A 17,246-nucleotide genomic window follows, 5' to 3' on the forward strand; every position below is an offset into this window, starting at 1 on the left:
ACCTGGGCTGGCTTGGACAAACAGCTCCCTTGAAAATAGGGGTACTGAATAATTCATTGTGATATTAACATCTTGTTCCTTTAAGATGGGTCTTTCAGAAATTGAAGTGTAGATGGATCAGAAAGTACCTCTGGAGATCTTCAGTCCAACCTTCCACTTCAAGTGGCACTTTGCTAAACAGCAGGGCTGAAATTTTGTATTTTTCTGGGCCTCAGAAACCTCACATAGAGCTTCCAGGGCTATAGGAGGAAAAATCACTGATACATCGTGCTGGCACTGCCTAAACACCGCTCATATTTCGCAGTTTGGAGGTTTGCAGGGTTTCAGCCGTCTGTGGCTACACTGATAAGAACCCCCGCACTGAGCTGGAAATGACGCTTCTGTGCCATAAGACATTAGGTGCTCTGGCCAGAAGCGCCATGCAGTGAGTGCCGGTGCTCCCTGTGCTGCCCTCGGCTGGGATTTTCCCATTCCCTATCCCTGTTTTCGTTCGGGGCCGTCCGCGGGGCGCTGCTGCCCTCTGCTGCCCACAGCCCTCTGCTGCCCACAGCCCTCTGCTGCCCACAGCCCTCTGCTGCCCACAGCCCTCTGCTGCCCACAGCCCTCCTACGTCACGGCCTGTGACGTCACACCGGGATGGGCCGTCGGGCCCCGTTTGGCACCTGTGTCAGCCGGCCCTGAGAAAGGCCACTTTGTCACCGTATGGAATGACCCAGTGTGTGCTGGGTTCGATAATTATGCTGTCATTGCCCATTCTCTTGAGGCACCTGTGCAGAATCATGGAATCATCAAGGTTGGAAGAGACCTTTAAGGTCAAGTCCAACTGTCAACCCAGCACTAGCCCTAAAGCACTAAAGCACTAAACCATATCACCCAGCTCCTCTTGAACCTGTCAAGGGTGTGCCCCACCACCTCCCTGAGCAACAGATTCCAGTGCCTGAGCACCCTGACAGTGAAATTTTTTTCTGATATCTAATCTGAATCTCCTCTGTCTCAAAACCTGTCTGATTAATACTAAATTGCCATTCACTGGCACTGTGAGTTCTTCCACTGAGTGGGTTTTGCCTTTATCAGAGCATTATTTAGCAAATCAAGTTAGTTAGGAACAAGTTTCTTAGCTCAAGCCCAAGTAACTTCAAGGGCTTAAATTTTAAATTTGACAGACTCTCAGAGCTTGGTTTTGCCGAGATGTGCCTTCTGCACATGACCTGCTTGAGTCACACTTGAAATGTCCATTTGAACTGATACAAAAATCAAGTCTTTTACATAAATGTCCTCGGGTTCTTTAGGCAGCAAAGAGATTCATGGATTAGGATTGTTGGTAAAGTTAAGCTTTGGAATGAGGATTAGAGTTGTGGTTATGGAATAAAGAGATGCAGAGATGAGCCAATGGCTTTCTTTGGGATTTATAAACTGTAAAACTGCTAGGGGATTACTGTCTTCATGTAGGTCCTGAAGTGGAAATGTTCATTGGTTTTATAGGAAGCTTGAGAGAGTCATGTACAAGTAGAGTTCTACAAAACCCAGTTTGGAAGCCAAATCTCAAAGTGTCCTGGCTGTTAAAATACTGGATGTGTCAGTGTTTGTTATAACTAGAACATCAGGAACCCAGGGCCTCCAACACCCTGCAAACCTGCATTAACCTGACACCTTTTACAAGCTTTGAAAAGAAATCACAGGAATGCAGGCACATCCCAGAGCCTGCCACCACAGCAGGAAAGCATCCTGCCAACGTGTTTACTCACTGCTGGGATGAGCACACCCAAGATGAGAAAGTTCTCTTAACCACGACAGGAAACCATTTTCCATCACGGTCCTTTGGGTGTTTTACAAACCCGCAGGAGGAAGCTCTGCCTTCGGGAGCTGCCAAGGACACCGAGGGCACCTGATGGTGGTGCAGGTGCCCAGTTGTGCCCCCTCCTGCCAGGGCACTGGGGGGGTAACACAGGGCTGGACTAAGTGACAGGAGCAGCGTCAGGGGAGGTGAGACACCTCCTGCCCTGGTTCTCTTGTCCTGTAAGGTGCCTTAGACTGTGTTTGCCTGTGCTGGGCCACAACTGCCTTAGCACTGCAAGCACCTCAGCAGGGATGTGTGGGCACGGGAGCTCTTGTGGTCACACTGTAAATCAGAGCCAGAGGTGGAACTTGACCCAGTAATGCAGAGAGCCAGTTCCTCAGCTCCATCAAATACACATCCTGTAATTGCACAGCCATATATTGGTTCTTAGTGTAGTCAAGCACCAACTATTTAAGGCAGGGATTCCCTATGCAAGTAATTGTATGTTATATAATAAGAGTTATGTGTCTAATAGTTACTGGGAAAAAAAGAAGTATAAGAATAATAATTGCTATGATTCCTGCCTTCCCTAGTAGTGCCTGTTTTCCTTGAAGTAATCAGGGACTTGTTGCTAGGTAGTTAATATTAAAGGTACCTTAAATATTTTAATGTATCTATGCCAGCTGTTTCTAGGCAGCAATATTTGTTTATGATATTGTTATCCAACCCTACTTATATCCTTTATTCAGTGTAATCTAATATATCCATACAGTTACATTGCAGTCCTGATACTACACTGAGTAGCATACTGAAGTAACTACTGATAAGAATTATAAAATACCTCTAATGTGCAAGATTTAACCTTAGTCAAGATGCACTGGTAGCTACCAGTTCAAACATTTGAAACTGAATTAAATACTTAAATAATACAATTTGAAATTTGGCAGGCTTCTGTGCACTTTCAGCATCAGCAGATGCTTACAGAATTCTAAAGTTTTAAAGTAAATGATATGATTTCAGTCAAATGCCTAATTAAGGGTATGTGTCATCATTTCATCAGTCCTTTGGAAGTAAAAATTGCTGTATTTTTGGCCATTGGGCAACATTGCTTTAGGTTTTCCTTGGTTTAATCTCATTTTTATTAAAAAAAAAAATAGAAAAACTCACCTGATTTAAAAATTATGGCTCTTACTAACAGATTGTGCACTCTGAGCTGTGCACTTGGAGACGCGAGAGACTGCTGATGACTCCTGTTCTCTGCCACAGATCTATATGGGCTGTGGAAAACACATTATCTGCCTGCCAACCCTGTGGGAATTGCGTGAGGGAATTATTCCAGACACTGCTCATTTCTGCAAATGGAAGGAGCTGAGCTTTCCTGACAAGACAGGACTGGGTGGGAACTCAAAGTTCACCAAATGATTTTGCAAATCTTCTCTGTTCACTGTCAGGGGCTGCAGAAACACAGCAAAGCCAAGCTCGGATCCACACCCCTTTGTTGCTAAATTCAGTGTATTTCTTTTAGTGTTTCAAAACTCAGATAACCCCCCATTTTTTAAAATCATTTTCTATTTGTGAAGGCAGCTGAACAGCCCTGCAGACAGATCATGGTACACCAGGTATATAAAATAGAAGCAGTAATACCTCACAGTTTGTTACAGTTTCTTGCCTGCTCACCTCATTCCTAGAATAGGTACCGTATTTCATTAGGAGAAGCTAATTATTTTCATCTCTATCTCCAGCTTTTTTTATCAAGACTTCCAACAATGTTATCCAGTAGTGCAAACTCTACCAGTGATTTCTGTATTTGTTGTGAACACGTCAGAGAACGTTGCACATTCCTTGAATAGATGTCAAATATAAAGAAGGGGAGATAAAGAGCCCCATATTCCATGTTTAATTCTGACACATGAATTGTGTCTCCACAGCTCAGTGCCCGTTGAAACTATTTCCTGAAACACATGTGGCAAATGCACTTTTCTCCTTATAATCTGAAATGTAACATTAAATCCTCCACTTCTGCTTGCATCAGTTTGCTGGGGCAAGGACATATGGAAACTAAAGCTGGGCCCGTTCCTTTGGTGTAGATTTCCAGCTTCTGGAGACAGCAGTGGAAATTCCAGTGGAAATTCCAGTAGGAAACAACTGAACTCGCCTCTTTTTAAAAATTGCTTATTTATAAATTCTGGAAAGGAATTTGACTGAGAATTGGTATGTTCCCCTGCTTTGTAACCAGCTTCTTGCCCATCTTAAAATAACTCTTGCCTTGGGTGGCAGAGGCTGGCATACAATTACACTGGTCTCTAGTGTTACACAGCGTGGTTCCTGGTGTGGAGACTGATACCACACACAATACTGAGCTTGGAAACCCAAATTATCCAGCACAAAGGCTAATGGACCTCAGTGTCACCCATTTACCTTCAAACAAATGCTTTACCTTAAGAGAAAAACAAACACACTTGTTCATTTGGCTCTCCTGTACCATTAGAATGCTTCTAGTCACAAAAATAAAGGTGAAAGTGCCAATGAAATCATTGTATCTATTGCTAAAATGATTGTGCTCATATGTCACTAATGACAATATTATATATATGTCCAGAGAAATTTGGGGGTTCAGTTTTAATACTTTATGGTAAGGTTTCAGGAAATGGTATTTTGTATGGTTAACTTCTGGCTTCAATCTGTATTTTGCAGCAAGCACTGAGCTCAGATTAGTTATTTCTAAAGGCTTCCTTTACCCCTGTGGCCCAAAAGGGCTGGATTTGTTTCTGTCAGAAAAACTATGGTACTGATAGCTTTTCTAACAAACCCAGAGATTTGTATAATATTAAACATTCACAGCATTTAAATTTCTTTGCTAATACACCTGCATTTTAATTTCTTGGATGCAACAGGACCAAAAGCACGGACATTACTGCCCATAACTAGTCCTTTGGCCTCAGTCCATATTGCCCTCATGTTTCTGTATGTCTTAAAGTCCAGGATGCAGCAGTGCCTTCTATATTTAAAAAGATCAACACATGCACATCTAAGGAGGGAGACTGAAAACCCAGCAAATTAAAACCTTGTCACAAACATACCTTGATGGAGATTTGTCCTCTTCAGCAGCTATGTGCCAGCCACCAGAAGCTTTTTATTATTATTATTATTATTTCAACTACCAGTTTAAGAAGTTCCATGATATGTCCTTCCTGAGGATCCTGAGCTTTCCCAGGATACAAGGGCTTTCCTAGGCTGCCTTAATTGCTCCTGGAGTGCAGGGGCATGACCTGCCTCTCCACACTGTTGTGCTTCGTTCCTGCCTTCTGGGTGGAGTTTGATTTGTTCTCCTTTCCTTCCCCAGCTTGTCTGCAAATACAGCTGAGCTAACAGAAAGCTGGAGGTAAAACATATCCCAGATAAAGAGCTTGTACCTCCCCCTGGAAAAAGGGAGGAATCAGACACCAGAGTGCACAGTTGTCTCAGCATGCTCTGGGGGGCAATGTAGCTTCTGCTGCCCCTTCCTCAGGGCAGGGCATGATTTGGCTGTGTGTAAATAAATAGTCAAAATGCTATATTTATGGGAAACACAATGCCTTGCTGCTGGGAGAGTTTAAATATAGAGAACAGGCCACTAGTGGCATTTAAAATATCACAAGCTGGACAAGATAGTGCACTCAGAAAATAGCCTGAGCTTTCACTGTGCTTCCGTGTACAGGCTTTTCATACCCCTCTTGCTACTTGTAAATGAGCTGAAGCAGTGCCTCTCCCTGACTTGGGGATTGTTTGCCTCTAGAATAATTAACTGCTTGACATTTAGTCGATTTTTTTGAAATGGCTACTGCAATTGCACATTGTATTTGAGCACCTTGCTTTCAGCAGCACATTTGCTTTTTGCTGTGCACAGCTATATGTGAAAAGTAATGTGATGGAACATAACACCTATTGTGAGCATTAAAACCCTGAGTACTTTCTACCTGAGTTTCAAAGCCAAATTACCCAGGCTCAAGCCACAGACCAGCCAGCACCACGCTGCAGAAATGCAAGTTGATGAAGAATCTTCTTCCTGTCCTCTGCCAGCTCCCCCCAGCATTGGTACCAACACCAGGAAGCAAACAGGCTCTGCAAGGAATAGGGCAGGAGCTTACAGGGAATGGGTGGGAATCTTCAGCTGCTTCCTCCTTGGCTACTCCCTCCTCCCAGCCCTCATGCAGAATTTGTAGCTATGCTGATGTGTCAAGACATATATGCTGGACTGGGCACAGTTTAGTCTTGAGCAACAGAGGAAACAAAGAGAGACTATGACTCAGAGCAGCAGTCTCCCAGCCCAGCAGCTCCAGGGCAGCCAAATGTACTTTCCCTTATTAGGCCAGATCATGAAACCTCACTCATTTTGAGTTGTACCTAGTTCTGCAGGAGTATCACTGACTTTAATGACCAACTTTTTAAGTGCCACTTGGCAGAGTGTAGCTCTACCTCCAGCTTTGCTTCTTAAAAAGAACCCCATCAGTTGTAATTACATTTGACTCCACCTACTCTGACTAACATGGAATAGTATAACATGAATCAGGCTCCATTAGCAGCAGATGACATGTTTAAAAAGCTAGCACCTGCTTAACTTCCTGTAAATAGTACATTTTTAAGACTACAATCTTAATTTGTACAGTGCCACCTCAGCTAATGAGGTGGTTTTAATCTGGATTGTTTTAGTGGACTACTAAACAAAACCATACAGAGACAGGGCCTCCCAGACTTCCCTCAGAGCTCAGTTCTAAAAACCCAGAGCTGATTTTCCTCGATTTAAATATTTTTGTTACATGATGTCAGGGATGCGTGTCCTCAACTGAAATGTAATCCTGCCTGAGCAATATGTCACTGAAGTGAGTTCATGCAAGAATCATGCAGGCAGATGAACTTTCACACCTCTTCACTAGCATGCTTACAATGCTGCTCCCAAAGCTGGGGGAGCCAAAAGGCTACAAGACATTGTGTATTCTTACATGATGATGTTGACCATCAAAATGAAACTAAAAGAAGCATCACCCTTCTACCTACAACTAAGCAGACAGTTCACAGTCACACCGGTACTTCAAAACCACACGTTGCACTACAGTTTACATGTTATTTTAAAATAAAGAGTGACAGTTCTCAATGATGACTCTCAAACTGCCTCTTAAAAAACAGATTTTCAGATGGGTTTAAACCCAATTTCCAATCCCCTTTCCTGATTCAGAGCATAGTTCAGTAAGTAATCAATTGCCTTGAGCGGCTATATTGAACTTTTCCTCCTACACTGTAAACCTGCTGTCAGGTAAAAAAAGATTTGTTAATTTTACAAATGCAAATCAAGGGTAACTTCTGGATTTTGGTTAGGAGCCCCTCCTCCCTTGCACTCCTTCTGCACTGGTCTGACTCTGCTGCTTTCATTTGACAAGGACGTACCTGAAGTAGGTCTTATGGCCCTTCTTTAAGTGTAAGTCTCTAATCACTTAGAACAAAGTACTGCTTAAACTGTTCACAAAATGAGAGGACTCAGATTGGGCCTATAAACACAGAGTGTGTCTGGCTGGAAATTCAGAAATACTGTTAATAAACAATGACTTTGCAGAAGAAGTTAAGATACCGTAAATTTCTGTAAAACAACCGCAGCAGATACAGATCTCAATGTTATAAACATTTCTGTTACATGGTGACTCCTGGGGAGGGAGGGAAATGCTAAGCCCAATTTCTTCCTGAGTCCATAGATGGGATACAGCACAACATCAAAAAGAAGGAAGTGAATGAGGAAAGACACATTTTGGTCTTGGTGAGAAAACAGTTGTCAGACTTCAACTACAACGCTGCGCTAACAAATCTGTGTTTAGAGAGTGTTTTTAAATCCAACTACTGCCTTTACATTTCCACCTTATAAAATCACAAGACTAAATTTGGCTTCCATATCATTTTATTTCCCTCTTAAAATATAGCATTGAAGTCCTGCACACATATAAATATCCCTACAGTTTCTTACACACTTTCTATCCATCATTACTTAAAGTGCCCAACTGTGAACATTAAAAATAAAAACATTACTGTTAAGAGTGGCTATACTTATAAGAGGACTGGTATTCTGACAATGCAGGCCACTGATTTTACAAAAATCACCTGCAAAAGAATACACCCTAAACAACACGCATCAGTATTAACCCTGAAGTCGTTTGGTTTTTTTTCCCCACTCAGCTGATCTAAAAGCAATTAATGTACAGGGTTTATTTTTGAGACATGTCTTTTACATAGTGTAAGAATAAAGGATAAATGCATTACGTTCTTTCTAGCTCCCTCCTTTCCCCACAAAGTGTTTACTGTGTCCCAAGCTGCTACGTTGATTAAAACCAGTTGAAAAGAGCTCCGGAAATGCATGCAACTTAAAATTCACTTAAACACACTTTAAGTTATAAAGTCTGAGAGATGTGGATTTCAGCACATAGCTATGGTTCAGTTGGGTTATTAGATGTGTTTGTCGTAGTAGCCAGATTGGTAAACACTTCTTCCTTAGTTTCAGGCTGATGTCTTTCCATTTTGGTTTCCTCTTTAGCATTTTTATTACTGGTATCTCCCTTACTCTTGACTACCACAGGTTCAATCTCCATGATTTCCTGTGGTGGCTTAGGCTCTGGACAATTTGGCTGAAGTCCATCAACAGGTTCTGGGACATCTTCTGCTTTCTGTTCAAGTTTTTCCAAAATGGTCTGGACCTTCCTTACACCATCTCTCCTGGCCTGGCGCACATCCGCACGACCCTCAGGGTCCACTGAGTCTAGGGCTAGCAACTCTTTGGTCAAATACTCTTCGATCATCAAGTATTTTTTGTCAGTTTTCTTGCCTTCAAAGGAGTCGACTGCCTGCTCAAGCATTTGTACTTTCTCCAGGATTGCTTCCACTTTCAAAACACCAGGATGCTTTGGAGGTTCTCCTGTTTCCACCGTCTTCGGCGGCGGCGGCGCTTCCTCAGGAGGAGGCCTTTCCTGTGGGGGAGCAACCTTAGCAGGGGGAGGAGCCTTTTTATCAGCTTTCTCTGCCATGGCTGGAGGCTTCTGGGGTGGTAGTTTAGGATCTGGTTCTTGGTGGGTGACCTGAATTGGGATATATGTTGACGGTGCCTCAGGTTCGGGCGGTGGGGCTGCCTTGTTCTCAGGCTTCGTTTCAGGCGCAGGGGGTGCTCTTGGTGGCTCTTGAGGAGGGACTTGTTGCTGAGAAACCTGGTGAGCAAGGCAAGTTTTGTGTTGAGACACAAAGCTCCTTATTTCCCTCTAAAGAACAAGTAACCTAACTCCCAGCTTTCTGTCCTCCTAGCAGTGCCATTTTCACACGAGATGATTAATCATTCTTGTGCACTGCTGAATTTTACTGTTTTCAAAAACAGCACTGTGCTGAAAAGCATTTCCAAGCTATTGCAGACTACAGGCACAAATCAACTCTCACAAACATTAAACTTCAACACACCAAATCCTGCTTGTGCTCAATAAAATCAGCCCCATGAGCAGTTCTGTAAGACTGGATCTGACTGAAGTCAGTAAGACCTTTTGCAGCTGACAGCAGCACAGTCAAGATTTCCTCCTGTGGGTCAATAATTGAGAGCTCACCTTTCTTGAAAAGCCAACTACTTTGAGTTTTAATCACATTCTGGGCTATTTTCATCCTGTTCCTATTTTCAGGGCATTCCTTTTTTTTTTTTTGCTAGTGCTTATTTTTACTGATTTTATCTTTAGCGTATTTACATGCAGAGGTTACTGTGTCAATCTTATTACACTGGAGTGATTAGGGACAATCCTTGGGATTACTCCAGATCTATGGCATCAAATCAGAAACCTCTTGAAATTGAGATTAGTTTTGAAATCTTAGCAGAAAACTGCATTTTGTGAGATCTGTGTTTTCCTTTCCCTGACACCTCCTTTACTTGTTTGTGCACATATACAAGGATTTTGAAAGATGCCAAATCCAGCTCTCATGGATTTAGATGGCTGAAATATCTACATTTTCTATATGATATTTATATTTCTACCTAAAATATCTATATTTTATTTAAACCAAATAAGTAAGTGGCCTGCACTGACAACCTCTTACTGCTTTACCCACTGAACATAAAAATTGAGCAGGGAGCACAAACTCTCACCCACAAAAATAAATTAGCACTATGACCTAAAATATGCTATTTAACCTGAAGTCTTCCTTGTTTTGCCCTAGCACATGGGTTTTCAAATATATTAACCTAATTCTGCTCCTCTCATTTTTCTCTCCAGAGAGGAAATCAAGGCTTGTACACACCCACTTCCACACACTCACAGCTGTCTAATTCCCAGTAGTCTTTAACTGCACTTTTAGTAAAAATTTTAACATGGAAAAAGTGTTCAACGAGCAACAGGTTGTACAACCAAGAGCATGCTTCAAGTTGGAAGAATAAAAAGCTCTAAGACTAGGTTTTGCTGATCCTTTTTCTTCATAGCTAAAATGATTTTGTGCATCTGATGCTATCCCTAAATGGCTCTGAGACATCTGTGAAGTATATTTACATAGGTGTCACAAATCCCATGGACCTGATTTTCTTCTCATAAACATAACGCAACATCAGTGACCTCAGTGTAATTACACCAAATTATACTCTGACGAGAGAAGATCAAATCATGTCTTAAATCACATTTCAGTGATCCAAAGACTCCACAGTCCTGAGAGGTGGAAAGGCAACTCGCTGCTAATGTTAATCTCAGTATCTCCCAATGTTAATCTCAGTATCTCCCAATGTTAATCTCAGTATCTCCCAGCCTGTTTAAATCTCGAAACGGAGACTGCTTTATGTGCTTTCATGTATGTGTTAGTACAAGCTCACTTTCCAGCTCTAGCCTAAAGTCCCTGGGAGGTGATTCCCTTCCCAGCTCTACGTACCTGGGGTCTGTCTACAACTGTCTGCACTCTGATGGGAGCTGGGGGCTGGATCTGGGTGGTAACTCTGGCTGGTGAACTCTCCCGACTCGAAGAGCCTCTCTGAGCCACCCTGAACGGAGACTGCGCCCGCGGCGCCTTGGGCTCCCTCTCCTCGGGCTGGATCTTGTGGAACACCGGCTGGTGGGCTTGGAACTCGCTCTGCTGGGCAGGGTAGTGTGTCTTCTGGGCCTGGTGGTAGGCTTGTGTCGGCTGACGGGGGAGATTTTCATGGATCACGGGAATTGGAATATAACCACGAGGAAGCTGGTGGCTTCCTGCATTGGGTCTGCCAGAGGACTGAGGGGAAACTGTTGGAGAATCAGATGCTCCTGGAGGTTGAGGCTGCCATGAAAACAAAATCCATTAGTACATTTTAACCATTTTGTGCTCACAATACTTTTCATTTTTAAAGAGAAAAGGAGACAGTCATCATAGAAACTGAACTTGTGTTTCCGGCATGCAAGGGCTCCATTTCCCTGGTTTTTTGGCCAAGAGCCCCACTAGACAAACCACAGAAGTTGTGAGAGCATCATTAGAACAAGCAGAAACCTGAGCTACAGCATTCCCAGCCCTCAAATGAGCAGGGAGTGGATGCTCAGTCAGAACGTTTGCTGCTTTTGCATGGCTGTTCCTGTCTAAACCTGTCAAATTTGAGGTAAAGTAAGCTAAGCAAACAAATTCTAAGCTGGAGACAAAAATCAAACCCTAACAGAGGCACACAACGTTTTGACTTCTGATCCCACTCCCACTAACAGATTCTGTATGTTTTGTTGGGGTTTTTATAAAGCATGTCACTAATTTGGTATCAGGCTATGGCAATACACATATGGCTAATGCCCCTTCTTCCCCCCTCTCCTGGACCTTCCAGCACCTCAACCCCTTGGCACCAGCAGCAGGAGCTGCACTAGCTTAGACCTGCTGTTAGAAACAAGCACTGGGCTGAGCTGCTGCAGAATCCAGTTCTCAGCATGTTCAAGGTTGGGGGTCTGCAGTTTGTTCCCAGCTGCCTCCCACCTCCTGCTCTGCCAGTCCATCCCCTCACCCACTCTGCACCAGCCCCAGCAGCTGATTCCCTTCTGGGTGTGTGACACAGCTCAGTGAAAGGCCAAGTCAGACTGGAACTGGCACAGGAGAGGGCAGGACAACACAGCCAGAAGGCAAGAGAAGGGCAGGCAAGGCAGGAGAAAAGGGGAACAAGACCCCTCTTGGTGCTGGTGAATGCTCAGCTGCCCATGAAACAGCAACCTAAATAAACAACTGCTGGTTTGCATCATAGCCCCCAGCACTGGCACTACTGCTGGCCTTGCTGACACACAGCTTGCAGTCACCGACACAGACTCTGCTCAGTTGGTACCGTCACTGCACTGCCTAACTTTGTCACTTCAACTTCTGAGTCCTCTCTGGTTATCTCTCAGGACTTCAGTAAGTGGCACAGAAGACACATTCCTGAAGCCACTCTGCAGACAACACAAAGCTTGGAAGCAGGAAAAGCTGGGCCTCTTGTCCTGGTGCTGCATGGACAAGGCATCGTTAGTCAAGACAGCTGAGAAACCTGCCAACAGGATTTTAATTACATTGTTCAGACTCCAAATAAGTTTCAGACAAGATGCCACTACTGCTGAATTACAGACCTGATATGTTTTCAGCTTGGTGAAGGCTGAATTTCCTGCTCATCTTACTTTGAATAAAAATGAGGTTGGTATTTCCATATGTTACAAGAATACCAATTTGCTAGTTCTCCACAGAGAACAGGCCAACCAAAATCCTACCAGCTGAAACACAGAACAAGCAGGGTGACTTTTTTCAAATAAGTTCATAGTTTGAAAATATTTTCACATGCCACCGAAGGACAAAACCACCTTACAATTCACTTTCAAATCTGCTTTTATGTAAATCCATACTCTTTATACAACTGAAATATTAAATTAAGAACTTCTGAAGTGGCCTGGGTTGTTCGCTGACTGGACACTTTTATTTTTGTCTCTCCCACTTTGTTCACTTCACTTTGGCTGATGGTGCAGAACACAAGAGACTTGTCTTTATCCTCCACTTGTGAGGGAACCTGTATAACCCCTGAACAACCCTCCCCTGCTGCAGGACCTGCTTGGCTCAGAGGCTGCTTTGTGCAGAAGTCCTTCACACGCATTTATCTCTGCAGAACCACTGCAGAGTGGAAGCAGGTGACTCTACAAAACCCAGACACGTTTATGCCGCCGTGACTGCGCAACTTTTGCATTTTAATGCTGGGAAAGCATCGGGAAAATGCAATCCCGTGGCAAGTCTGGCTTTTCTGAAGGATCAACTCCCCGTGTGACATTGAGGCCACACAGGCTGCGGGCGCCGAGCGGAGCCAGCCCGCGGTGCCGCGGTTACCTCGGGTCCGTGTGCCGCCGGTGCCGCAGCTGCCGTTGTCTGTCCACACTGTTTATCCGCCTGCGCGGCCTCCGCCGGCCCCCGCACGGGGGACTCGGGGCTGGAATAGGCCCCTCGGAGCGGCGGCTGTGCCTGCACCGTGCTGGGCACAGCTTCTGCCTTGTACCTCTGTGGCCCGGGCTGCGGGGCTGAGAAGCACGGGTGCTGCTGCCTGCCGTCCAGGCCCTCGTGGATGACGGGAATGGGGATGTAGCCGGCCCGGAGCTTGGGGTATCCCATGTTTCCTTCTCTTGCCGGCGGCTGCCTGGGGCTGTCGCGAGATGGGCCGTTCGCTGAGGACTGGCCTTCCTGGAAGTTAAAAACATCACACGGTGTTTATTGGTAGCTCAGTAAAGCCGGTAAGAAAAAGCTGCCTGAAGGTCTGTCCTAAAAGCAGCATCAGCTGCGTATGAGGAGCTGAGACCTCTGAGGCCTGTGCCGGGCAGCAAACAGCAGGTGCTAACTCTGCAGGCAGCAGAAGAGAGGAAGCTAAAAAATCTGCTCATATGTGGGGCCTTTAGCCCCACTTCTCATAAATACTAACTTGGGCTTTAAAACACCTGCCTAACTACAAGATTTCTTATTTAGCATGCATTTATAGCTTTCAGCCACCAGCCCACCCTCTTCAGCTGGAGCTCATCCAACTCAAACAAGAGGCATTTCCTTAGCACCTCTCAGAACACATCTGTGCTACAGGTAACATCTGAAAGAACATTTTCAAGGAAGACTAATCCCATCAGAAACACAATCTTGTTGGTATTGTTCTTCCCCCAACTAATTGAAGAGATACTGACCCTGCACACTGAAGAATATATTGACTTCCAGCAAAGGGAGGATTCGGTTCAGTAAATATTGAGGGAGAGGGGAGGGGAAGGCAGGACAGTCTAACAAAGAGGAAAAGGCTGAAAAGCAAGATGAAAAAATCCCTGCGTTGTCTGAGTGGGCTCACTGGACAATGTCAAAGCCCTGGCAAGGGTGGAAGTGGTTTGTCCTCAGAGACTTCACAAGTCCTCTAGTAAGTTCTTCCTGCATCGGTCATTCTATTTTGAGACCCCGCGAGGGCCAAGTTCCAGATGTATCTCTAAGTCAGATCATATAACAAGCACCTCTGTCATTCAGAGGGTAATGTCATTATTCAGTAAGAGGAGAATTTAATAAGGGGACATATGGTGCAAGTGTTGGAAACCCTATTTTTAAAGAGTTGTTTAAGCTGTAAAAATATTTCATGTTGCTTCTGTACACGTTAATATACCAATTCATTAGGAATTAACTATTTTACCATCCAAATTATCAGTGTTCTTTCTATATGACAGTATCCCCTTAAAAAGCAATTTTTGAGAATTCCTGTAAGCAATGAAACTTCAGAGAATAAAGGCTATTATTTAAGGAAACTAATAAAGATAAAAAACACGGAAAGGAACAAGTTCAAAGTCTGAGCCCCGATGCTCCACTTCCTTTTACTCATTAAAAAAAACCTCCACAAAGGAAGAATTCTGGAAGAGGCACAGAGGAGAGCCAGGCCTAGAAAGTTCGCACGGAGCAGCAATCTGAAGTTGGCTTTCCCAGCTGCAGAACAAGGATGATCTCATGCCAAGGTCTGCACCGGGATCCACCGCCGACAGATGAGTCATTTTAAATTCACCCTACCAGGAAACCACGTTCCTCTGCTCAACACAGGCTGTCCAGGGGCCTTCAGAACCCCACGCACCAACAAACATGTGCTTGTTCACCTCCCACCGGCACAACCCCGCACCCAGAGCCCTCCCGGCAGCCTCCTCTCCCGGGATCCGCGGGGACGTGCGGTTACGTCAGCAAACTGCATCTGCAGGAAAATAAATGTGAGGTGCGCTCAGCCGACAACAATGCGAGGCCGAGGCAGAGCCAAGTGTCCACAGGGCGAGCTGGGAGGGAGACTGATGATTCCACAGTGGGAAGAAGCACCTTGGTGCTCCGAGCGGACTCCAGGCATTCTGTGCCCGGCCTGCACCAGCTGCTCTGCAGTCTCCCTGACGGAGTAACCCGAGCATTCCCCAGCCACCCCCACTACAGCCACGGCTCCCACTGCTATAAAAAGGAGATTCCCTCACTTCCAGTGTCTCTGTGGGAAGGGTCGGTGCTGGGAAGGGTTTAGGAGCTGGGTGGGCCAGGAGCACCTGCAGATGGCCTGACATGAGAAGGCTGTCAGCCAAACCAGCTCCACTCCGCTCCATCTGGGGGTAGGGAGCTCAGGATTAGTTGTCAGTTCCTCTCTTGGCATTTTGGGGGTCTGCAGTGTTTTGAACGGCTTCATTTGGGGATAAGACCTTCAATCATCTGGAGTAATCCACAGTGGTAAATTATTGCCAAGGATTCAACATGGACAGTGTCCATGCCCCCACCCAGAGTCCAACCACGGGCTTCCCCTTCCATGTCTTCATGTTCAGACCTGCGAGGCTGCCCTTGTTTTGAACCTGCCTAGCAATCTGAGAAATCTGCCACAGCAACTTAAGCCCTGGTAAGAAATACAAAAGCAGCAGCCCAGAACCAAACCAAAATCAGGTTGGACTGCTTTTCCAAACCATTCATCTCGCACCTGAAGTAAAACTTCAGTTTTACTTCACCCGCCCACTTTATTGGGTGGGTTTGGTGTGGTTGGTTTTTGTTGTTGTCTTTGGGGTTGTTTTGTTTTTGAATGGAAACACTGGCCCTCTTAAGAGCCACAGCATAAACTGTACTCCCGTAATTTCTCACATATTCTCACAGCTTCAGACAACCTGTGCTGCCTCTGTGGAAAGTTAGTATAGAGTTAGTCCTTTGCCCCAGGTTTTTTCCCCCTGTAGTCAGGTCTAACCACAGAGCAATGCCTCTTACCCGAGCAGTCATACTGGAGCAGCCCTCAGTAAAGCTACAAATGCAGTGTCCTTGTTTTCCCCACCATCAGTAGCTCTGAGGCAGAGATCAGGTTCAGAAAAGGTGCTCTCATCACAATTGCTCTTCCTAATCTACATTGTTCCTTTCAACACTTAATTAATAGTTAACTCTGTAAACAGTTGCTTACATTAGCCAGTTTGTATCACCACATCTTAAACATTCCTGGTCGGTTTTTCTCCATTCCCACTGTCATACAATCAACAAACACGGGCAATCCATGTACTCTGCACCACGGCCAAAGACTACCAAGGCCTTGGGTTCAGGGAGATGCTGACAGTGGTTTGGGTCCCTTTTTAGTGACAATCCTACACAACAGTGAGTAGGAGCAGATCCCAGTACCCCCACGGCCAGGCTTTCAGCCCAAGCAGTTCTGTTTTGAGCAAGGGAGTCTGTATTTCCAGCCTGGACAAACAGGTTCTGGAACACTGCAGGAGAAGCTCAGGTGTGCCTGGGGACAGTGTGCAAGGGGAAGGAAGGGAATCGAGCTCTGGAAAACTCCCATCATCACACTACAGAGAAAAAATTCACTCTGAATGCTTTAATTTGTATTTTAGAGCACAGCCAGCACAAAAAAAAAAAAAAAGCCATTTTCTGGTTTTATTTGCCTTCTATCACATACAGTTCTTGCTTGTTATATTAACAAACATGTTATCTGGAAAAGTCCAGAGCTCACATTGAACACAAATCTGCACAAAGAGAGAAATGTGTAATAAAGGAATGTTTACACATAAAAACCAGGAACCCAATTCAGGTTTCTGCCTTAAAACAAACTGAAGTAAAACTCCTCTGCCCTCCTCTAAAGAAACAATAAATTCCTTAATAACAAAGCTGAGAGTAGCTACAAGCAGCAGAGGATCAATCAATTTTCAGTAAGCAGCAGGACTGAGTACCAGCACTGCAGCAATCCCAGCTCTGATCACACACTTCACTTACATTTAACAGACAGTCTCCCCAAAAAGTGGGGAGCACAGAAATGCAAAAAAGCCTCCCTTGAGCAGCTGAGACATTTTGACAACAGTCCCAGCCTACATTTCAGGGAGCCTGCAATACCGCCAGGCACTCAAACCCAATCCACCATTTCAGGAGGTGCTGAGGGAAGAGTCCTGCCATCCAGTCCAACGGGAGTGTTCTGGCCCAGCTGTGAGGGGCAGCTGAGCCACGCTGGGATTTCTGCTCAGGGAATGACAGCGCTCCCACCTCTCGCGACCAG

At 44.9% G+C, this 17,246-nt stretch overlaps 1 protein-coding gene across 1 annotated transcript; it reads right to left on the bottom strand.

The window, feature by feature from the left end:
• Positions 1 to 7,682: 7,682 nt before the first annotated feature.
• On the bottom strand, positions 7,683 to 15,988 carry BAG3 (BCL2 associated athanogene 3). Its single transcript, XM_029961994.1, has 4 exons — positions 15,977 to 15,988; positions 13,088 to 13,435; positions 10,676 to 11,056; positions 7,683 to 8,994 (listed from the first exon to the last, which is right to left on the bottom strand). Exons 1-4 carry the CDS (start codon positions 15,986 to 15,988, stop codon positions 8,224 to 8,226), a joined length of 1,512 nt encoding a protein of 503 aa, XP_029817854.1. The 3' UTR covers positions 7,683 to 8,223.
• Positions 15,989 to 17,246: the final 1,258 nt, after the last annotated feature.

Source organism: Manacus vitellinus, unplaced genomic scaffold (genome assembly GCF_001715985.3).
Source record: "Manacus vitellinus isolate BGI_N305 unplaced genomic scaffold, ASM171598v3 scaffold_40_pilon, whole genome shotgun sequence".
Taxonomy (NCBI): Eukaryota; Metazoa; Chordata; class Aves; order Passeriformes; family Pipridae; genus Manacus; species Manacus vitellinus.

Excerpts from the sequence above, each read along its gene's own strand:
- BAG3 (XM_029961994.1), bottom strand. Across the intron at positions 11,057-13,087 it reads CGGCGGCACACGGACCCGAG|CCTCAACCTCCAGGAGCATC; the intron begins GTAACCGCGGCA and ends TTTTCATGGCAG. Across the intron at positions 8,995-10,675 it reads CAGTTGTAGACAGACCCCAG|GTTTCTCAGCAACAAGTCCC; the intron begins GTACGTAGAGCT and ends CTTGCTCACCAG.